Here is a 23976-nt window from a genome sequence, read left to right on the forward strand (position 1 = left end):
CAGGGACTACAGAAGCCAGGAACATAAAGGTCTATTTTCAGGGTAAGAAAAACAAACCAAGTACCAGGAAGATAATCAAACTGTATGTTTCTGAACTATGACTGCAACCAAACCACATAATATGTGCATGTGTGATATTGACAATAGTATCTCAAATTCAAAATTGAAAAAAAAAAACAAGATAAAAGGGTTTCCCTGGTGGCACAGTGGTTAAGAATCCGCCTGCCAAGGCAGGGGACACCGGTTCGAGCCCTGGCTGGGGAAGCTCCCACATGCCGCGGAGCAACTAAGCCCGTGCACCACAACTACTAAACCCGCGAGCCACAACTACTGATCCGACGTGCCACAACTACTGAAGCCCATGCACTTAGAGCCTGTGCTCCGCAACAAGAGAAGCCACCACAATGAAGAAGCCTGCGCACCTCAACAAAGGGTAGCCCCTGCTCGCCGCAACTAGAGAAAGCCCGCACACAACAACGGAGACCCAACACAGCCATAAATAAATAAATAAAAACCAAGATAAAAATTGGAATATTTTACTTCTAATATTTTCTTTCACAATTTGTTGACTTTTATTTTGGAACCAGAAATCTGTAACTTTTTCTTTGGCAGCAATATTTCATTGCTAAATCTTGTTTTAAGTTTGATATGAACTCAGAATTCAGCCTTGACAGGTAGTCTTGACTAGAAGTGATGTTTGATATTGGAAAAGAGCCGTTGAAAAACACAGGCATTTTCAAAGATTTTCAAAAAATCTCTGCACGATTGCTAAGGTATTTGCAGGAGTTTGACTTTCTAGTGTCACTGTTCTAAATTTTCCATCCTGTATGACACCATGGATCATCTTCCACATTATAGGTAAGAAATGATAAAGGAGCACAGAGCAGTGGGAGGTTATTTTCAGAGTTGAGATCAATAAACCACTTTGGAAAGTCAGTGGTCAGTGTATCCATCACGGAATTCAGGCCATCAGTTACAGTTCGAGAAACTAATTCTAGCACAGAAAAGAGGACCAGGTAACACTGTGCCAGATAACTGTCTCCATAATGCTGTATAACTACTGTGGATGGCTTTGTAGGAAATATTCAAAGTGTCTGTCAACCCAAAGGGCCAAGTATGTGACAACAATCTTTGCTGCTTAACATAAGCAAAGATTTTTTTTTTCATCAGATGATGTGAATGAGTTTGTTTCAACAGTTCAATAATACTCCTTAGCTTCAGCCATGACTAAGCCTCTCAACCTACCTGCCGTGAGGAGACTGCTGTGTTATGTATCCAATTCATCAAACAGCACCTGGAACACTCTGTGGTCCAAACCCTAGGAGGAGATCCAGCTTACAGGTGGTGAGCTCTGTGTCTGTGATGTATTCCATTTTTAACTTCCAGCAGAAAGCAATTTCTGCTGAATAATGCAAATGAGTAGATGTAAAAGCTGTGTCCTTATGTAACTTACGACATTAACTTACGACATAACTTACGACAGTTACTTACATTTAATGGCAAGTCCAATATGAGCATCATCTATCCCAGGAACATCATCTACATAAAATTGTTTGAAAGTTTCCTCTGTTAACAAAAATGAATTTCTTAATTGCTTCCTCGTATTGTGCCTGTCATGGGCATGCTGTCCAAAATATTTTCAATCATAGAAATTCTCAAACCCTTGGGGCTTCCCTGGTGGTGCAGTGGTTAAGAATCCGCCTGCCAATGCAGGGGACACCGCAACTAGAGAAAGTCCACGCGCAGCAACAAAGACCCAACACAGCCAAAAATAAAAAAAAATTTTAATTAATTAAAAAAAAAACTCAAACCCAGAGTGAATAAATAGAGCTAATTATTACATCTAAGTACTACTAAATATGTACCTTCATCAGCTGTAACAGCAAACGTCACAATGTTTAAAACTTTTCACACAATTTATCTTTTCGTTTCCTAGCCATATTTCCAGGACATTGAACAACAGCATTTCCAGTTACGCTTACATTTGCACGTGCTTCCATCTTTTCAGGACACACAGTTTCCGCTACATTCAAAAGATACTCTGTTACAACTTGCGGTCTGTGAAGACTTTGATGTCCCAGGCAGATTTTTCACTTAAATGCATAACTGCTTATTTTATGAACAACCAGAACCTTGTTGACATTTCAGTTCTCTTGGCAGTGCATTAGGCTTTGATCACATCTCTTCCACATCCCTGGTCTTTGTTCTTACAGTGGTTTAGTTCATAGGGCATCTAGGCTGTTTTCTTTAATTACATTTGTCGACTAAGAAAAAAAAAAAGGTACAACTTAAAGAGTTATGTTTTATTCAAGGACATGACTGCGGACTATAGACTGGGAGGCAGCCTCTCACATAGCTCTAAGGAACTGTTCCAAAGTGGTAAGGGAAGAGCCAGGATATACAGTTTTTGTTGGGGAAAAACAAAAAACAAAAAACAAAAAAAAACATGTAGCTGAACATCAAACGATTACTGCTAATCACAAAAAAACAGACATGTCAGGTTAATGATTTTAGTGCTTTTCTACATATGGGAAGATGCAAAAGTCTGGGTCCATTGAAATTATTCCTTTGATAAGCATCTTAACTATCTAGGGCCAGATAGTTTTTTTCACCATCCTGAATTTCCTCTCAGGGCACACAGTGGGGTGTGTGGGCATAATTATGGTGGGCATAATTCATTGTTTACTGTAATGGCAGACAAAACTCTTTGTTTACTAAAATGGCAAGCAATATTTTTTTGTCCACATACCCTTTGCCAAATAAGCACATAGGAATGGTTTTCAGTTTATAAAGAACATTTGACCCTCTAGACTTATCTTCTTTTTCCTCCTTTTCATAGAGATATGAGAAATATCTTTGCTTTCCTAACACTATGGAGTAGAAGTGATTTTCACAAGCTCAAATCTCAGTTTTTAAAAATATTATAGGGCTTCCCTGGTGGTGCAGTAGTTGAGAGTCCGCCTGCCGATGCAGGGGACACGGGTTCGTGCCCCGGTCCAGGAAGATCCCACATGCCGCAGAGCGGCTGGGCCCGTGAGCCATGGCCGCTGAGCCTGCACGTCCGGAGCCTGTGCTCCGCAACGGGAGAGGCCACAACAGTGAGAGAGGCCCGCGTATCGCAAAAAATAAATAAATAAATAAAAATATTATAATTTTCAACCTCTGGATCTAGTATCCCTCTACCTGGTGGGAGAATTGTCCTCTTAGTTTCCTCCAGGGGGTCAGTCAGTCACTTCCACAAAGATGTTGGGTGGGCTTGGTTCCTGTTGCCCCAGAATTGACCCTAGAGCCCACACTATAAACCACCCAGGAAAGTACCCTTTACCTGTAGTCGTTCTCAACCATCCCCTGCTCCAAATTAGACTTGCAATGGGGAGCTTTGGAGATGCCAATGCTTAGCTTTTCTCCAGAACAACAGCTCAGAATTTTTGAGGGTGGGAGACCTGGGTGTGGATTTTTTTTTAAAGCCCTTCAGGTAATTCAGGCAATTCTGGTAATGTAGACAGGGTTAAGAAGGACAGATTTAAAAAGCAGCCAAGAACTAAGGCTACGTACTTACCCTGAAAGTTTACAAAAATGCAGAAATGCCAGCCCTACTGTAACCAGCCAGGATCCCAACAGCAACCCTCCACCTCGGTCATACTTGAAAAAAGATGAGGGGAGGGAGAGAAGAGGAGGGTGACTTGAGTCATGGGCAGCATGCTGGACAGTGCCACAAAGCCCTCTCAAGGAACTCACCTGTGCTCCTCAGGAGATAGCCAGTACAGGGATGCCTGGCCCCCAGAGGCACCACGGCCAGATAGTGTAGGGGAAGCAGCACCCACAAGACAGTACATTTACCACAGCAGCCAGTAAAATAATGAGACATCTTCCGGCCCCCCTCTCCACACCAGCACCCTGGAGGAAGAGGAAGGAGAGACCGGTGTCTCAGAGCCTACCCCATTCCCATCCAACCCAAGCAGATGGATCTCAGCTCAAACTGTGCTTGGGACAAAGGGAGAAGGTTTAAACCAAATATGAACACTAAATTGGATTGAGTAGTAATAATCAAAAAAGACTAGGAAAGATGCAACCTGCCCAAGATATCACTACAGGATTGAAACTGAGCAGGACCTTGTGGGGTCCCACCGGGTACAAAAACCTTTCCATGTCTCCTGTTTCTTGTTTGTAGGAAAAGGTTTTAGACTCCTAGACCTTTCCTTGAGTTCCAAAGCACAGATTCAAACAGTTACAACTAGGGAAGTGAGGGAATGCAGAAACAAAGGAAAAGCAAGCCCAACAAAATCTTTTCCATGATGGTTAGCTTAAACTAATGCCTTGACTTATGACCCCAAACTGTGGAGATAGTGTCCTGTGGCTTCAACCAGCTGCCCCAAGTGAACTTAAAATTGATGACACCAGGGGCTTCCCTGGTGGCGCAGTGGTTGAGAGTCCGCCTGCCGATGCAGGGGACACGAGTTCGTGCCCCGGTCCGGGAAGATCCCACATGCCACGGAGTGGCTGGGCCCATGAGCCATGGCCACTGAGCCTGCGCATCCGGAGCCTGTGCTCCGCAACGGGAGAGGCCACAACAGTGAGAGGCCCGCGTACCGAAAAAAAAAAAATTTGATGACACCAGGAGGGCTAATTAAGAAATGAAGCTGGACTTCCCTGGTGGTGCAGTGGTTGAGAGTCTGCCTGCCGATGCAGGGGACATGGGTTCGTGCCCCGGTCCGGGAAGATCCCACATGCCACGGAGCGGCTGGGCCCGTGAGCCATGGCCGCTGAGCCTGCACGTCCGGAGCCTGGGCTCCGCGGCGGGAGAGGCCACAACAGTGAGAGGTCTGCAAAAAAAAAAAAAAGAAAAAGAAAAAGAAATGAAGCTTCTGAACCACCACAAAAGCTCTGAGTAAATAATAAAATGCTTCAGCCAAGGCTTTTGCTCTCTCCTGGAAAGAAGTTAAGGGATCACAAGACCATGATTTACTAGTTTGCTTTGCAGGCGCTCATAGATCAATCACAATCACCAAGGACACCCCGAGTCACACGACAGTGCCAGGAAGTGTGCAACGGAGGTCTTATTAGGAAGGTGAGATCACAAAGACCCCCTCCCTTTACCTTTTTTTGCCTTTAAAAACCTCGCGCCCCAGCCAGCCAACCAGTTGGATTTGAGATGAATCTGGGTCTCCATCTTCTGAGTCAGCACCTCCTCTACTAATAAACCTTTCTCTGCTCCAAACTCTGTTTCAGTTTGGCCTCACTGTGCATCGGGCACATGGACCTTGGGTTCGACAACAGGATGGGAATAGATTCAACAGCACAGAGCTGAGCACTATGATTAAAGGGGAAATCTTGTTCATGTTCATCCCCCTCACTGAGTTGACACCGCTCCCTAAACCAATTATTCTTTAGTGTTTTCTCAGTCACAGTAGGCTTGAACCCTAGGATTACAAGGTTTTCTTAGGGGTCCTCCTTCCTACCGTCCCTGAGGTGAGGTATATGTTGTCTGGGGATCAAACAGAGACTTGGAGTGGGGCAGGAGGTGGATGTTCCTCTGTCCTTGCACTGGCTTCAACAGAACCCAAGCTTGCAAAGCCTCCTTGGTATGACCGACCACCAGACCCCCTTGGAATCTCCTAACTCCATCAGCAAATTTCCAAACCCTTTTTGTGAACACAAGGAAGATACAGTGATTCTCCCAAGGATGGATGGGCTGTGGGAGACTCGGGAGCAAGGTTGCAGGGTCCCCTCTGCCACTGACACCTCCGCGCAGCCATGAGTGATGGGCCAAGACGTAGGGCCCCTCTCAGAGAGATGCTTACCCTCTCCAACTCTTCCCTCCCACTTCTTTCATTCCTCCCTAACTTGGAAAAGCATTTTCTAGTCTGCATGGTGGTGCTTGAGACAGAAGTGAAAGGAAAATGGTTCCCCAATCACATATTCTTCCAAATCTGTTCTATCCTACACCTGGACCAAAGTTTTTGAACTTAATGGCTAAGAATCTGAAACCTTTGGTGTTTGGTTCCACCATGAGAGTCTCCCCAAAATACAGGTGTCTCCATTCTAGCTCCCCAAATGAGAAAGGATCAAAAAATAAAAAATAAATCGGCCCCCCATCCCTATAAATGCAGTGCCTGCCCACACGCCCCCGATGCTTTCACCTCTTAAAATCAGAGATAAACGTGAATGAACACCAACAGAAGATGCTACCAAATCAATGGAAATCAATAATTATGTGCAAGAAATTTGGGGAGATGTTATTTATTCAAAACTTGTATAACTTGGGACAGAATAAGAAAGATGAATTCACTGCTTTTTTTTTTTTTTTTTTTTTTTTTTTGCGGTACACGGGCCTCTCACTGTTGTGGCCTCTCCCGTTGCGGAGCACAGGCTCCGGACACGCAGGCTCAGTGGCCATGGCTCACGGGCCCAGCCGCTCCGTGGCATGTGGGATCTTCCCGGACCGGGGAGTGAACCCGCGTCCCCTGCATCGGCAGGCGGACTCTCAACCACTGCGCCACCAGGGATCTGGGCAAACCAGAACAGTTGGTCACCCTAGCATCACCCAATGACTGAGGCGATATTCAGATTTCAAGTATTACCTTCCAACTGCAGTCATGCTATTCTCTCCAGTGGCCTTCCTTTATGAGCAGATATGCACACACTTGAACTTTGCACATGCACATACATGCCACCTTCTTAAAATCCTCCAATGGGCTCCCGTTACCCACAGATCTTCAGATTGGCATGCAAAGCCCTGCAAACTGCATCTCAGGCCTACTTTTTCTGACAGATCTTGATGCTTTATTTTATTCACTCTACGGAATATAAACACTTACAAGGGCTTAGTTCTCTTTTTAAATTTTAATTACGGAAAATTTCTAACATACAGAAAAGAGAAGAAATATACGAGGATCCTCTATGTATTAAGCCTCAAGTACTATCAACATTTTGTCAGTACCATCTATTGAAAGTTTTGAGTAGGGTTATTCTATGATTCAAAAATTTCTAGTAGCTTTAGCCCAAAGGATTTTGTGGGTTCTAAAGTAGAAAACTGTAGCAACTTTGTGTCATTTCCCCTAAATGCCATGACCATTCTCAGTCTGTGATTTCATTGCCTTCAGATCGCCATACGTGTGTTCTCTGAATTTTAGCTCTTCCAATTCTACTTTGCCTGTTTCAACAATGGTTAAGTAGGCCCCGCTGTATTTAGCTTAAGTTCCTCTAAAAATGGTTCTGCTTGTTTTTCCTGACTCCTCTGTCTCTTTGGCCATTTGTGATGCCACACAGACCCTGCAACTATTCTGTTTTCTCTTCTCATAAAGCAGTTGAACAATTTCACATTACTCTTCAATATGTCTGTCTTCATTTGAAGGAGTTCTACATTAGTCATAAACTACCTGTTTCTGTTCTCACATAAAAAATCAAGAAGAAAAGTCTTAAGATCTCTTTATCCCCCCCTGCCCCCACCAAACTATGTTTTAATTACTTTCCAAATCTCTTTTCCAGATTTCTCAAAGAAAGCTTAGTGCTGTATGTCTGCCTTCTCAGACATTTTCACCTAGGGTGTGTAGGCAAATTGGTTCTCTGGAGAAGAAAGAAGGAAAGAAAAGAAACAAAAGAAAAGAAAGAAAGAAAGAAAGAAAGAAGAAAGAAAGGGAGAAAGAGAGAGAGAGAAGGAAGGAAGGAAAGAAAGAAGGAAAGAAAGAAAGAAAAAGGAAGGAAGAAAGGGAGAGAGAAGAAAGAAAGAAGGAGGGGAGGGAGGGAGGAGGGAAGGGAGGAAAAGAAAAAGAAAGAAATCCCTAATGTGTAGAATTTTCTGATTTCCATTGGGTAAATTCTCCCACCATGATGGACTTTGAACTACCAAGGAGATGTCAGTGGATGGATCGCGGGGAAGAGATGCACACTATCTACGCCCTCTTGGCGGTAGGAGCCAATTACAGCCCCACACTCCCTCTTCCTCTCGGGCAAAATAGCAGAAAGATTGTACATACTGATTCCAGAGCCACACAGTCCAGATTTTAACACAGCAGTACCTCTGTGACCTTGGGCAAGTTGCCTAACTCCTCTGAGCCTCAGTTTCTTAATCTTTAAAATAAGGGTAATAACATGTCTGTCTCATGGGGTTACTGTCGTAACGTGCAAAATTCTTAGAACAGTGCCTAACATACTGCAGCCACTGTACAGTAACGCATTTCCTGTTATTACTTGGGACTGAAAATCAAATGGTGTTGTATAAATTTACTGCCACTAGATGGCACCCTCCTCATTTCTGTAGCAAAAACCCTTTCCGCAGAGGTATTCGCAATTCGGTACGAAACAAGTCATTAATTCAATCACAGGAATAAACTGACAAAAATTTTCCTCTTTCGTCTTCCAGTTTAAGCTTCATATTTTCCTCTGAAAATCCATTAGGAACCCAGCTATTGACCCTTGAGTGTAGCCACCTCTAAAACTCTAGGCAGGATTTCCCTGGTGGTGCAGTGGTTAAGAATCGGCCTGCCAATGCAGGGGACATGGTTTCGAGGCCTGGACCGGGAAAATCCCACATGCCGCGGAGCAACTAATCCCGTGCGCCACAACTACTGAGCCCGCGCTCTAGAGCCCGCGAGCCACAACTACTGAAGCCCACCTGCCTAGAGCCCGTGCTCCGCAACAAGAGAAGCCACCGCTGGGCTTGCCTGGTGGCGCAGTGGTTGAGAGTCCGCCTGCCAATGCAGGGGACACGGGTTCGTGCCCCGGTCCAGGAAGATCCCACATACCGCAGAGCAGCTGGGTCCGTGAGCCATGGCCGCTGAGCCTGCGCTCCGCAACGGGAGAGGACACAACAGTGAGAGGCCCGCGTACCGCAAAAAAAAAAAAAAAAAAAAAAAGAGATAATCCACCGCAATGAGAAGCCTGTGCGCTGAAACAAAGAGTAGCCCCCGCTCGCCACAACTAGAGAAACCCCGTGCACAGCAACAAAGACCCAACGCAGCCAAAAATAATAATAAATAAATTTATATTAAAGACAAAACTCTAGGCAGAAGCTATTAATATTTTCAATCTTATAAGAAATCAAACCAAAGTCGCAGTTGTCCCTGTTACAGAGGGGTCACCTCCCTGATATTTGCTCTCATCTCTCTCCCCTTGCTCAAAAGAAGACAAGATGGCTTCAAATATGACGTCCATTACCACATCACTCGTTTCCCTGCTCAGAAAGGAGACCTAAATCAACTGAACAATAGTTCAGTTCTATAAATATTTACTTAGCTACTGTATATGTAAGATACTAGGCCAAGCAGTAAGGATATAAAGGTAAATAAGAATCATATAGAAGCAAGGAACTTACTTATCAACAAATCTACAAGATTTTTCCAGAAATAAAATATTAATTTTTAAAGGAACTCAACAACTTATTTCTAAAACTTATATAGAAGAATAGAGGCATCTACTAGATAGTAAGGCATACTAACCTCAACCAGATATGAAGGCATACTACGAAGTTATAGTGAGACTAATACACAGGAAAATGAGCATAAAAATGGACTCATTTATCCATGGGAATGCAGATATGATAACATGTGAACCACATATACGTGGGCAGAGGATGGATCATTCATTAAGTGGTACTATGAATGAGACTCACTGTTGGGAAGAAAATAAAGTTGGATCCCTTCCTCTTACCTTATACAAAGGTAAATCCAAATGGATAAAAGACCTAAATGTGAAAGGTAAAATGAATAGAAGAAAATATAGAATAATTTTGTGACTAAAGGGTGAGGAATGGCAAGATCCCAAAAGCTCAAAAATTGGCTGGAGTTCCATTCAATGAAAGGCACAGATGACAGTCAGGGAGAAAATATTCACAACATAGGAGACCACTAGCTAGACTGTACAAGGAAAACTGGGGTACACACACACACACACACACAGAGGCAGAGGAAACTCAAACGCACAACAGGAGAGGTCAGCATCCTCACCTGTAACCAGAAATACCCAAGTTAAAACAACAATAATATACTACTTCACATTCATCAGAATGGCCAAAAATTACCCAATGTTGGCAAGGATGTGAAGAAAAGAAAGCTTGGGGCTGCTGGAAGGGGTGTGAAATTGCACCGTCATTCTGGAGAGCAATCCGTCAGGACTTGGTGAAATAAAAGATTCACACATGCTTTGACTGAGAAACTCATTCCCGGGTACATTCCAAAAAAGAAACTGTAGCACAAGTTCATGGGGAACAGAGATAAGGATGGCCCTCACAGCATGATTTGTGGAGGTCGGAGCTGAAGGCACCCCGAGAGAGGAGACGGGTCAGCAAGGTACAGTGGGTGCCCGGTGCAGGATGGCATGGAGCTGTCACTCTCAGTAAGCTAGAGGGACAAACAGCACCGTGGAGAGGGTGCAGAGACGAGTGGAAGAAGCGAACAAGATCTGTAGCCTACAGAGGGGCAGCAGGAGGTATTTCGGGGGGTGATGGAACGGTTCCGTATCTTCACTTTCAAAATAAACTGGATGCCAAACAAGCAAAAAAAAGATCTGTAGCCCAGCACCACCTACGCATATGGAAAACACCTCCCACACAGAACAGCGGTAGAACAGCTGTGGGATGTCATCACCCACAGCGGCGCGTCTGGGAAAGGCACAGAACAGGGCTTCTGGAGCCAGACCACTTGGCTTCAAATCCTGCCTCTGCTGCTTTACTTGCTCGGTCACCTTGGGCAAGTCTCTCAACCTCTGTGTTTAATCAGTTTCTTCATCTGAAGAATGAGACATAATAATAGTAACTGACTACTCAGTGGGGCTCTTGTGAGGATGAGCAGAGTCAATAAAAACACTTCATGCCCATCAGCAAGCGCTGAGGTTGTTATTAGCCATAATAATATGAGGGGCGGAGGAGTGGAAGAGAAAATTAAATTAAAAAAACAAGTGTGTGGACTTCCCTGGTGGCGCAGTGGTTAAGAATCCGCCTGCCAATGCAGGGGACACGGGTTCGAGCCCTGGTCCGGGAAGATCCCACATGCTGCAGAGCAACTAAGCCCGCAAGCCACAACTACTGAGCCCGCATGCCACAACTACTGAAGCCCGCGCGCCTAGAGCCCGTGCTCCGCAACAAGAGAAGCCACCGCAGTGAGAATCCCTAGCACTGCAACAAAGAGTAGACCCCGCCTGCCGCAACTAAAGAAAGCCCGCGTGCAGCAACAACGCCCAACGCAGCCAAAAATAAATTAAAAAAAAAAAAAAGTGTGGAGACTTGTATGTATGGTCATAGTGAGCTATGAATTGAAGGGAATGATTAACTTAACTTGGTACCTGAGGTTAAAACACACACACACACATACACATACACAGGCACACACCAACACACACGTCTTCCTCCCTGCAGAAGCTTGCAATACAATGGGAGAAACTGAACATTTCAATATACTATGGCAAAGACGTGGTAAGAGAATGCACAGGGCGGTACAGGAACCCAGAAGAGAGGCATTTAGCATAACCTGCAGGTTCACAAAGGGATTCTGGAGGATAGGAGTCTTGATGGGCAGTACGGTTTAGGGCTTAAGATTTGGGACCTGAGTTAGGATCACAGTTGTGCCTCCTACCAGCCTGTATGATTTTTGCCAAGTAAAATTCCCAGAGTAAAGACACCTAGAAAACACCCATCCCTAAGAATATATTATTAGAGCTCAAAGACCCCAGCAGAACCTCACCATAACCTTAACTGTGATCAACACTCTCTCAAGGTAGTTCACATCTCTTTAAGAACAATCCCTCAAAGTGCATATTGTCAAGCATGTGTACAGTAACCTAAAGGCCTAAACATGCATCTCCCCCCTGGTTTGTTTAGAGCACGGAGAAGGGGCAGGGCTGTGGCATCCTTTTGCAGTCCTCAGCAACGGAAGGGAACAGACAGTGGTGATCATATCAAATCTTGGAAGCAGCGCGAGTGATGACTGTGCTGGCCTTTGAAATCAGGAGGTGTAACCAGTCAGATGCAAAGGGTCTTTTGAGCAACTGGCCCGTGAGTGGCTGCAAGTCGGCCCACACACCATCATCGGCACGTGTACTGTTGGCTACCAGCTGCCGCATTAAAAAAAAAAAATCCACCAGACACACACATTGAGCCAGTAGCTAGAATGTTATTTTGTCCTAAGGATGTGTTTCTTGGTCCAAGAAAGGGACTCGATCACTGGAGAGTTTACAAATCCCATTTGCAAAACACTTGCTAGGTTTGTTCATTTTTCTCATGGAAGGAACACGAAGATAGAAATACTTGAGTGGCCTGAAATTTGCTTAGGGAATGACCTTGGAAGGAAAAGGACATCACAGACATTCTTTCAGGCACAATTCCCAGGGACAGAGCTGAATAACATGTTCTCTAGCAGTTTCAAAACCAAAATCTGGTCAGGGAAAGAACACAAGGTGCATTCTTTGAAACGGAGAGCAGTCTCCAACCCAGGAAGTGGCCACCAAAGTTTAGGGTCAGGTTCACAGAGACCAGCTCCAAATTCCACAGGTTCAATTCTCACCTCCACCACTTATAGGCTTTATGACTTTATGCAAGTTTCTGAATCTCTCCATGCCTCAGGTTCCCCATCAATAAAACAGGGACCAGGGTGATAATAGTACCTACCTGAACAGCCATTTGGGTGGACAGTTTGTCAGTTTCTCAAAGAGTTAAACATAAACTGATTGTTAGACCCAATAATTTCACTGCCAGGTATCTATCCAAGAGAAATAAAAACTTTTTCACAAGAAAACTTGTATGCAAATAATCCTGGCAGCGTTGTTCATAATGGTAAACAGCTGCAAATAATCCAAATGCCCATGAACTGGTGAATGGATATACAGAATGTGGTCCATCCAATGCAGTGGGGTGATTCAAACCCTGAGAAGACATCTAGTAATTATATGACCTCAGAGAGTTCCGCTGTGGACTTCCCTGGTGGCGCAGTGGTTAAGAATCCGCCTGCCAATGCAGGAGATACGGGAAGATCCCACATGCTGCGGAGGAACTAAGCCCGTGCGCCACAACTACTGAAGCCCACGCGCCAAGAGCCCGTGCTCCACAAGAGAAGCCACTGTAATGAGAAGCGCACGCACCGCAACAAAGAGTAGCCCCCGCTCGCCGCAACTAGAGAAAGCCCACTCCAGCAACAAAGACCCAACGCAGCCAAAAATAAATTAATTAAATAAATAAATTTAAAAAAAAAAAAAAGGAAAGAAAGTTCCGCTGTGCCAATTTTCAGTCAATACCCACTCCTACTCCCAGCCTCAGGAGAAACCACTGATCTGCTTACTGTCTTCTCTCAAAATTTCATATAAATGAAATCATATGATATGGAGTCCTTTGCATCTGTTTTCTTTCACTTAGCATATATTTCGTCACAACTGGGGTTGGAGCATGCTACCGCCATCTAGTGGGTAGAGGCCAGGGATGCAGCTAAACATCCTACAATGCACAGGACAGCTCCCACAGCAAGAATCACCCAGTCCAAAATGTCAGTAGTGCTGAGGTTGAGAAATCCTGCTCTAGTGGAATGGAAGTGTGAATCGATGAACCAATGAATCGTGTTTTACACTTGAATTTAAGGATTGTCCTCTCAAATTCTAAGAAAAATCTCTAAAAATATTTCAGCACCCCTTCCCTTTCCACGATTTGACATGTGTTGCTCTAATAATAATATTTTTAAAGAAGTCCCCAGGATGGGCAAAATGTCAGAATTATTATATCAGGAGCACTGTGATGCTCTGCACAGATCACCTTTCAGACATGACCCCCATCTCACGGGGTGTTGCCAGCTGACAGCCTGTAGGTGGGAAGTCACCTCAGCCAAGGTCAAGCCCTCTATCCAGGGCAGCTTACATCCTATGACAGGTTTATTGGGGGAGGAGGGCGGCAGGTAACAGGCAAGCAAGTCACCCAACTCGGGGTAACTCTGAAGGGCCAGCTCAGCTTCAGAATTCCTTGGGGGTTGGCTGAGGCCTCTGTTAAGACAGCATCACAGCCCAGCATCTCTCTCCTCCCCTTCTGGTCCCTTCCTTTCCACAGGTGTCAATCATAAAATCAATCCCTAATAGAGCTCCTTCTCTCTAATCTCCAGGAATCAACCTCCCTATTGTGACAACTGGAAACAGTGGCTCTGGCTTCTAAAATTTATTTTGGAATATAAATATCTTTAATGTATAAAAGTCTAATCTAACAGTGACAGAAAGATTCATGCAAACTAACCTCTAGTGACAGAAAGCAGGTCACTGGTTGTTTGGGGATGCAGGGTGTGGTTATTGCCAAGGGACACAGGAAACGCGGGGGGGGATGGGTATGTTCACATCTTGATTGTGGTGAAGCTTTCACAGGTGTATGCATATGTCGAAACTTAGCAAAGTGTACACGTGAAATATGTGCTGTTTATCGTATGTCAGTTATACCTCAATAAAGCTGTTTTAGAAGGGGGAAGAAAAAGAGATTATCAAAGCCTGAGAGGGAGTCTTAGAAATTAAGAAAATTATGTATAATCCCTAATACAGCTATTTTCATTTTTTCCATTGTGTTTTGGTTTTGTCCCTATGTCCAATATGTGAGTATTTTACAAGGGTATAATGACAGCGTATATTAGCTGTTCTCAGGCTGCGATGTTGTCACACTGGTATGTCCTGATGAGCTACAAGATGTTCCAACTAAATTTGTTATTAATCGTATTTAAAATGCCTGGTTTGGGGCTTCCCTGGTGATGCAGTGGTTGAGAGTCCGCCTGCCGATGCAGGGGACACGTGTTCGAGCCCCGGTCCGGGAAGATCCCACATGCCGCAGAGCGGCTGGGCCCGTGAGGCATGGCTGCTCAGCCTGCACGTCCGGAGCCTGTGCTCCGCAACGGGAGAGGCCACAACAGTGAGAGGCCCGCGTACCACAAAAAAAAAAACAAAAAAACCTGGTTTGCCAAGGTTTACCTCTTTTAATATAGCACAGCATATTCCAACACTAGAACCATAATAATGTCAACTTGAGTCTCTTGCATTTTGGTATGGTTTCTTATGTGTGGAAGCTAGCACACAGAACTTCACATCACCCTTGGCATATCCTTAGGAAAATGTCAGGCGCTGAGAACCAGTGATGTAAATACTCAGTTGTATCTTGGAAAATATTATATCTTAAAACTGTGTCACATGTGTTGCTACATGGCCTTCATAATTGACATTTTCCTTAAATCAAAGTAAAATATACAAAAGCTAATAAATCATGTAAGTAAATCTCCTTGAAATCCCCTCCCCCCCTTTCTGCCAGTACAAATTCCTAAAGGCACCTTCCTTCCTTTTTTAATTTTTCTTCCTTCCTTCCTCTCTTTGTCCTTCTTTCGTGTCTTCCTTTAGTGGGTAGATAATATACTCACATGGGTCAAAAATCAAAAAGTAGTAAACATGATATACAACAAAAAGTCTCCTTCCTGCCCTGCCCCCAGTCACCTAGCTTCCCTCCTCAAATGCAACTGGTTTTATCAGTTTTTTAGCTCTCCATCTATCGGTATCAATGAGCAGATATGGGCATGTGTATATCCACACACTTAGAGAGTATTTAAACCCTGCAAAAAAAGATAGCAAATTATTTGCACTGTTTTACACCTTGTCTTTCACTTTTTAATATACAGGCTATCATCCAATATTAACACATAAAGAGCTTCCAAATTCTTTTTAAAGTTGTAAATATTATAAATATTGGTGTATTGAATTAGACCCACATGGATGAAGATTTAGGTAGTTTTCCAATATTTTGTTATGACAAACAATGCTGGAATAACCTCACAGCACATCATATTGCATGTAGGTAAACATGTTTATAGTATAAATTCTTAAAAAGGGAATTGCTAGGTCAAAGGGTGTGTGCATTTTTAAAACAGAGAGATATTGCCAAACTGCCCTGCTTAGAGGTTGTACTGATTTACACTCCCACCACTTACATAAGACAATGACTTTCCATGGATTCCTGCCAACTACCTGAGTCATAACCCTTTTTGATCTCTGCCAACTTGATAGATGAAAACATATCATAATGTAATTTTAGCTCACAGTTTTCGTAAGTGTATACAAGCAGGTTGGTGTTTTAGAGCCATCTATTTGTCTATTTCTGTGAATGTTCTGTTCATATCATTTGCCTGCTTTTCCACTGGGCTTCTGTTCTTTTACTTTATTGATGTTTTAGCTCTTTCTACACTAGGATAACTACCTTTCTGACTGTGAAATGAACCCAGATATTTTTCCCAGTTATTTTTTGACTTGCTGGATTTTGCCAAACAGATTTTTTTAAAATTTTATGTAATTGAATATATAAATCTTTTCTTCTAAGGCTTCTGCATTTGGTACTAGTTAGCAAAGCTGTTTCTACTCCCAGAATTTTTTTAAAGGTTTTTTCCCCTAAGTTCCTCAGGTACTTTATTGGTTTCTTTCTCTAACATTAAATATTTGACCCATCTAGAGATGTTCCTTGTGTAAGGTGTGAGGTATGGGCCTGGTTACATTTTGTTTAAAATTACCAGTTGTCCCATACCATTTAATAATCTATCTTTTAATGATTTTAAAAAGCAACTTATTTAAAGCGTTTCTGGTTTCAAATATGTAACTCCAAATTACATGATTAAAGCTCTAGCGATGTTCTGAATGCAGGCTATTTCACTAACTTGTGTGTGAAAGCTGGGATTTAGTTTCCGTACGCTACCCTTTCTCTCCCTCCTCCAAAGCTTGATAAGTACATCATGTTTAGTTCCTCTGTTACTATTAGTTACTTTAGCTACCTTAAATCATTGACTTACACTGCTATTTCTAGTTCCAACTAATCAGTACCAAGACACTCCTTTCAGCAAAGTGCAGATCATTCTGCGCAGAAGTGTACATATTTTTTGTTGTTGTTCCCACTCCATATTACCCACAACAGGGCCCAATCTAATTCATAACAGTGATAATAATAATGGTGCATGAGGCACTGTATAGACACTCAGATCAATGTTTACCATTCTATGACTCTTAAAATAAATATCCACGAGTTCACAGTGATATAAATAAATCATCAAATGAATGAATGAGTGAATGGGACAATTCTCCTTTCAGAAGAATTCTAATTAATAAACATAGAAGAAATGAGGGAAATAGAAAATCTTGACTAGAACACCACAGTAATCATTGCTGCAGGCAAGTTCTACTGATAAATGATAAAATTGGTAGGTGAAAGTTTAAGGAGGAACAAGACTTATGCAAGCCTCAAAGTATCTCCCCCCAAAATATGTCTTAATTACTGTGATGGTTATAACATATGTCCACAAATTCTTTGATGTTCTTCCCTCCAGAAGGTGGGTTTAATTTACCCAACCCCTAACCCCACCCCCAGAGTGGGCTGCACTTAGTGACTTCCTTCCAAAGAATAGAACACAGAAAGGAGGGAAATACTGATCAACAGTGACCAAGTGATCAAAGTTAACATCACTGATAATAAATCATGTTTATGTTGGAAACCCCCTGACTCGAGTGCAGGAGAAGAGTACTTCACCTCCGTGGTATACTCCCCCCAAATCCATAACCCCAGCCTTGGCACGAGAAAACACCAGAGCCAAATTGAGGGACACTCTACAAAATACTTGCCCAATACTTTTCAAAAGTGTCAAGATCAGAAAACACAAGAAAAAGCCAAAACACTTTCATAGATAAGAGGACTGGTGGCGCAGTGGTTAAGAATCCACCTGCCAGTGCAGGGACATGGGTTCGATCACTGGTCCGGGAAGATCCCACATGCCGAGGAGCAACTAAGCCCGTGTGCCACAGCTACTGAGCCTGCACTCTAGAGCCCGCGAGCCACAACTACTGAAGCCTGTGAGCCACAACTACTGAAGCCCGTGAGCCACAACTACTGAAGCCCACGCCCCTATGAGCCCATGCTCCTCAACAAGAGAAGCACTGCAATGAGAAGCCCACACACCGCAGGAAGAGGAGCCCCCGCTTGCTGCAACTAGACAAAGCCCGTGTGTAGCAACGAAGACCCAAAGCAGCCAAAAATAAATAAATAAATAAAAACTTGGGGGGAAAAAAAAGAGAGGAGACTAAAGAGACACGACATCTAAATGCTGTGGGGTACCCTGAACTGGTTCCTGGAGCAGAAAAAGTCATTAGTGGAAAGACGGGTGCAGTATGAAGCCTGTAATCTAGTTAATTTTTAAGTGTTAATTTCTCAGTTTTGGTGTTATACCATGGTTATGTAAAATGTTCACATTAGGGGAAGCTGGTTGAAGGATATGCAGAAACTCTTTGTACTACCTTTACAACTCTTCTGTAAGTCTAAAATTATTTCCAAATATAAAGGTATTTTCAAAATAAAATCTTATTACCGGGCTAAATTAGCTCTTGGATACTTTTAAATTAATATCAGTATTATTGGAGGAAAACAAAGTATAATTTTTTTCAGTTTCAGTGATCATCAAGCAACTAGTTTAATGTGAAAGTGAGTGAAGATAACCTCATTTCTCCTTCCATTTTCTTTGTTTTACTCTATGTAAAGGTTTCCACTGTGTCCTTGTACCCTGAAGGCCTAGGGTTGTTTTTCCACTGCGCACAAATGAGAAGTGGAAGGTTTATTATGTTTTAAAATTCATAAAAGTAGTAATACTAAAAATAATTTTAATAAAATTAAATGGAACTTAGAAAGTTCTGCTTCTTTGCATTAAATGTAATCCCAGTATAAGACAACGTGACATACTTACCGGTAAAAGTAGGGCCGACCATTCCCATTATCCCTCCAATTATCGGTGCAGTAAGGTCTCCTTTCCTTCACTCACTCACAAGATGTATTGATTAGCAAATATATTCCAGACATCGTCCTAAACTCTTGAGAAATTAAAAACAAAACAAACAAAAGTATCATTGGGGCACTTCTTACTCTGCCCGTCCCAGAAAGTTCTTGTAACTACCAACCAACACTAATATCTAACGTGAACAGGAACTCTTTCACTCCTCACAAGTCTATAGGTAGGGTTATCATTATGTATCCCGTATTTTTATGCCTATTTTTACGAGGGACGAGGATATTGTGGTTCAGAGAGGTCAACAGGCTTGCCAGAGGTGCACAGCTAAGCAAGAGGCAAGGGCATCTCACACCACGCCCCTCTGCCCCACACTCCACCCCAGGGCCGGGCGGTGACCACGAGGTGGGCGGGTCACCACAGCAGCGAGCTCCCCGGGGGACGCCCCTCACCCTCGCCCTCCGCGGCCGCCCTCAGGTAGCCCCCCACACTCCGACCAACCACCTGACTCTGTCCCGGGGGCGGGTTTCCCCTGCGAGGCTGCGCGGCCGGGGCGGGGCGGGGCGGTCCTCCTGGGGAGGCCGGGCGGCGGGGCGGGGCCGCCGGGCGCAGGAGGAAGGAAGTACCCGCCGGCGCGCTTCCGGGGCCGCGCTGGCTTCGACTGCGCCCAGGCGCACCATGGGGCCGCTGCCGCGGACTCTCGAGCTCTTCTACGATGTGCTGTCCCCCTATTCCTGGCTGGCCTTCGAGGTGACGCCGGGGGAGCCGCTTCAGCCGGGGCTTGGAGGACGAGGGCAGAAGGAAGGGCGAGCGAAGGGCGTAGGGACCGCAATCTCGTGAAATTCCTGGCGCTGCCCGACGCGGTTTAGGACAAGCAGTTAGAGAGCCAGGCTGAAGGTCACTTTGTTGGTAAACCGGATACGATCACTGGCTCCAGGTCGAACCCTTATAGCCTAAGGCAGGGTCTTCCCCCAGTGGTTAAGAAGATGATCAACTTTAGAGAATAAGGATATAAGCCCTCTTCGTAGCCCTCCGATTTCCGTTTGGTGGTGGGGTGGGGGGGAGTGAAGAACAGATTAAAAACTGCCCACAGGAGCAAAGGTCGTGGGGTCGATTTCTAGCAGTGGAGAGAGTTTTGCCCTTTCAAACCAAACAATTTAGGACGTCCTCATAACCCCTTGTCTGCGCCTATAGCTTCTGGCTGATGACTGCCGTGAAGCACCCTTTCCTCCCTCAGCCGTTTTCACTCTCTTATCTTCGCCCCCGCCCTGCAGGTCCTGTGCCGGTATAAGAACATCTGGAACGTCAGCCTGCAGCTGCGCCCGACCTTAATTGCAGGGATCATGAAAGACAGCGGTATGAAGGCAGCAGCGTTTTCGGCAGGGATTTGAGGGAAGACTGATTGCAAAGGCCCAGGGGAGTGGCCCTCCACTGGGTCTTCATATTGGTGGCAGCAGCTAGTAACATGCCCTCTGCCTGAAACCCCGGTAGGGGTCCCCCAGTCCTGGGACCCTTAGGTCGTCCCTCACCAGTGAGCCCAGCTTTCCACTTGCAGGAAACCAGCCGCCAGCTTTGCTTCCCCGCAAAGGCTTATACCTGAAAAATGACGTTAGGCTCCTGGGACAGCATCTCCAGGTTCCCATCCACTTACCCAAGGATTTCTTCTATGTGATCTTTGAAAAAGGTGAAGAGAGTGGGATATAGATGGGGCCTCAAGTAGAGAGGAGTGGATTTGGAGATTGCAGGGCCAGAAAGGAGGGGTTCGGGTGATTCCATTAAGTGAAACAAGCCTTGGGAAAACTCAGGATCAGAGTTCAGGGAGCAGAAGGTTTGAGGATGTCAGGGGAGGGAGAGCAGGACAAACGGGTTATCAGAAACTTGGGTGGGAGCCTGAGGGCGTTGGAGCACTGGGGGGTGTCAGAAGCAGGAAAGAGCTGGTCTTCCATGGGGAAACAAGCTAGAGGAGCCCTACCTCTGAGTGCCTCCGCCCCACAGGAAGTTTGACAGCCATGCGCTTCCTCACCGTCGTGAAACTGGAGCACCCGGAGTTGCTGGAGAAAGTGTCCAGGGAACTGTGGATGCGCATCTGGTCTCGGGTGAGGGCGGGGCTCTGGGAACCCACCTGCAGGGAGACCCTGGATGATTTGATGACCCTGCCCTAGGTTCAGTCCAGGTCCTGCCTTCCCCATCATTCACTGACCTAGTGTCCTCCATCACGCCCCTCACCTCGCCACCCCCTCATACTGAGTGTCCTCTTTCTTCCAGGACGAAGACATCACAGAGCCCCAGAGCATCCTGGCCGTGAGTGTCCCCACTCCTCCCGTGGGGAGTCTGAGGACAGTTGACATCCAGGGGCAAAGAGGACATCGTTTTCTTACTGGGTGGAAGAGGTCATAGTTGGGGAGAAAGGACCTTTGATAGGCCAAATTACTAAAGGGTTGGAACTAAGAGGGCTCGCGAAAGACTATCCCATGGTTGAAAGAGGAAGTGCAACATTCTACATGGGCAGCACGTATTTGATGCAAGAAGTCAGTGGGAGAGAGGTGTTAAATGTTGGCACCTGCAGATGTGAAGTACTGGCAAGTCTTGGCCCCAAAGACTCCAACACAGACCTCACCATCACATCCAGGAGCCTTTAGAAACAGGCTTTAAAAAGACAAAGATAACTGACTCAAGCCAAAATTATGCAGAAGCCTGAGTGAGAAAAATGGAAATAGCTCAAAACGTTAAAATGTGTGCCAGCCATAGATAGGGCTATAAAAAGTAAGTGTTTCTGCAGGATTAAATCGGAAAATTCAACACCATATTTTTTTTTCCTTAAGTTTACAAAAGACAGTTGAGGCATATTCAAATGTAATAGATAAAACGACAAGTCACAAAACAGTTAAACATACAAAGCATGCCCGATATATCCTTCATGTTTTTATTCTTGCAAAGTCTATGCATAGGCTTGCTTTTTCACTTAATATTTAACATTTTCCATGCCACTTAACACTCTTGGAGAGTATAATTGTTAGTTTCCGCATAGCATTCCATTCAGTGGATTTGTTTACTTAACCACTGCCCTATTATTGAACCCTTGGTCAGAACACAATTTCCTCATGTGGTCAAAGACAACGTCATGGATGACTTTGCATTTCCCAGTCCAGGTCGTGGAGGTCAGATCACAGTGGTTGTCAACCCTGGCTGTATATTAAAATCACCTGGGCACCACCGCCCAGAAATTCCGATGTAATTGTTCTCAGGGATGACATGCAAACTGGGATTTTCAAAAGCTCCCCCAGGAGATTCTCATATGTGTAGCCAACGTGAAGAGCCACCGATCCCAGCAAACCCCAAACTGAAGCCTTCAACGTTCTCTTGAAGCCAGACACTCATAGCTGTAGCCGTGTGCCTTGTCCAGAGTCCGCAGGAAATTCTATAGGAATTAGAGCCCAGCCCTTGATTCAGGAGTTCTAAGAAGTAGGAAGGCATGAGCCCCAGACTTACTGTCAGGGGACTCAGATTCTAGCATTGGCTCTGCTACTAACAAGCTCTTCAACACTGACCAAGACATGTACCGTTTCTGGACTTCAGGCTCCTCATCTGTTGACAAAGTGGTTGGGAAGCTGGTCTCTAAGATGCCCTCTGGCATTAAATTTCTGCAACTATGCCTCTGCCACCCACTCTTTCCACCCATCTCGTGATTTTGAAGGGAAAAACAGCCCCGGTTGGCAAGGATAGACCTCCACTCATGGGTGGGTAAAGGCATTGCCAGGATAACATGGGGACAGAAAATTTAAAAAAGTTTTTTCCTAAGATTCCCCTCCCCCACTAATGCAGACACAGTTGTGTTCCCTACCCCATCCCTTCAGGCCGCAGAGAAGGCTGGCATGTCCACGGGACGAGCCCGGGAACTTCTGGAAAGGGTCTCAACACCACAGGTGAAGAACCAGCTCAAGGAGACCACTGAGGCAGCCTGCAAATACGGGGTGAGCAACTCTGTATGTCCCCAGCCCCAATGCTGAGACAGGGTGAGGCTCTCGGCTATGTCCCCATGCTCCTGTCCAAAAGCTGCTCACCAACCGTGAGCCCTCCTGGCTCTCCCAGACCACCCTCACCCTCTCCCTTCCTTTCCCTGGACCCCAGGAAAGGAAGGGAGGGAGCTAGATGGTGAGAGAGGAGACACAAAACTCTCCCCAGAGACCCGGAGCCTCTTATCGGACACCTCTGGCTGCTTTGTGTCTGTGACCTCAGACCAGTATTGATGTGCAGCCTGCAACGGCAGCCCAATAACCACCTGCTCCGTCACCCTCCTTCCTGCACGCTGACTGCTTTCTCCAGGCCTTTGGGCTGCCTGTCACTGTGGCCCACCTGGATGATGAAACCTACATGCTGTTTGGCTCTGACCGGATGGAGTTGCTGGCACATCTTCTGGGTAAGTTACAGGTTCATGCTGAGCTGCCCTTGACCCCACCCCTGCGCGATAGCAGTTGCCCAGAAGGATGGATTCAGAGCAAAAACAAGAACGTTCTAGGCCCTTTCAGTAATGGAGCCTCATACAGACACAGGTGTGCCTGAGGTAGAATGGGGAGGGGGCCACCTTCTCCCACAGGAGAGAAGGAAGCCTCTGTACCTTGAAGCCAGGCGGAGCTCGTCCTAGAGAAGCCCCAGGGGCTTGTGCGGCCAACCTCTGGCATGATTTTCTCCATCCAGGAGAGAAGTGGATGGGCCCTGTGCCTCCAGCTGTAACTGCCAGACTTTAAGGAAGCCCAGAAGCAGCAGGATTATTGGTATAAAAAAGCAGACTATCTCCCTACCCCTCCTCTACCGTGGGGCCCTGGGACTCTGGTTTCCTGTCTGATAGAGGCTCCTCCCTGGCCCTGGGGGATGCCGGCGAGGGGCTCTGCAGTTCACCATCTACCATCAGTCTCACGGCTGCTGTTACTTCTGTGCCTCACGAGTGCCTCTCGAGAGCCCCAGACTCTGCTTCCCACAAAATAAACCTAACGCTATTAGGCGTCATGTTTCTGAGTCTGTGTCTTCCATGGTGTTTGTGTGCTCTTGTTCCTGCGTTCACATCCGGGCCATTCTAGGCGTTTGAGAAGAGCAGCTCACTGTGCTCCCAGCCCCCTGCCCACCTTGGGGCAGCTTATGTGGAGAGAGCGGGAAACAGTCCCTCTTTCTCTTCTACAGAAGCTTCCTGAGTCTGTCAGAGACAGAAAACTAAGCCGGATGGGTTTTGCCACTAACCAGT

At 45.3% G+C, this 23976-nt stretch overlaps 1 protein-coding gene and 1 long non-coding RNA gene across 4 annotated transcripts; one reads left to right on the plus strand and one right to left on the minus strand.

Annotated features, from left to right (window-relative positions):
• Positions 1-1533: 1533 nt before the first annotated feature.
• Positions 1534-19402, minus strand: LOC309810512. The gene is made up of 5 exons (XR_014295008.1): positions 19367-19402; positions 18702-18825; positions 3739-4823; positions 3560-3642; positions 1534-2264 (listed from the first exon to the last, which is right to left on the minus strand). It is a non-coding gene; the product is annotated as an uncharacterized lncRNA (long non-coding RNA).
• On the plus strand, positions 18966-23753 carry GSTK1 (glutathione S-transferase kappa 1). 3 transcript variants are annotated; one of them, XM_082632585.1, is made up of 8 exons: positions 18966-19217; positions 20015-20096; positions 20296-20424; positions 20736-20836; positions 21006-21041; positions 22595-22711; positions 23064-23157; positions 23436-23753. In XM_082632585.1, the coding sequence occupies exons 1-8, from the start codon at positions 18981-18983 to the stop codon at positions 23483-23485; spliced, it is 846 nt and encodes a 281-aa protein (XP_082488711.1). In that variant the 5' UTR covers positions 18966-18980; the 3' UTR covers positions 23486-23753. The 3 variants fall into 3 exon arrangements, with proteins under 3 accessions (XP_082488711.1, XP_082488712.1, XP_082488713.1); XM_082632587.1 differs by lacking the exon at positions 18966-19217 and adding an exon at positions 19341-19490; XM_082632586.1 differs by lacking the exons at positions 23064-23157; positions 23436-23753 and adding an exon at positions 22923-23057.
• Positions 23754-23976: the final 223 nt, after the last annotated feature.

Source organism: Mesoplodon mirus (genome assembly GCF_964341445.2).
Source record: "Mesoplodon mirus genome assembly, chromosome: 9".
NCBI lineage: Eukaryota > Metazoa > Chordata > Mammalia > Artiodactyla > Ziphiidae > Mesoplodon > Mesoplodon mirus.

Bases quoted from the DNA above. Each gene is read 5' to 3' on its own strand.
- GSTK1 (XM_082632585.1), top strand. From the start codon at position 18,981: ATGTATCCCGTATTTTTATGCCTATTTTTACGAGGGACGAGGATATTG. The intron at 20,425-20,735 runs GTGAAGAGAGTG...TCCGCCCCACAG, and splicing joins CTATGTGATCTTTGAAAAAG to GAAGTTTGACAGCCATGCGC. The intron at 23,158-23,435 runs GTAAGTTACAGG...TTCTCCATCCAG, and splicing joins GTTGCTGGCACATCTTCTGG to GAGAGAAGTGGATGGGCCCT.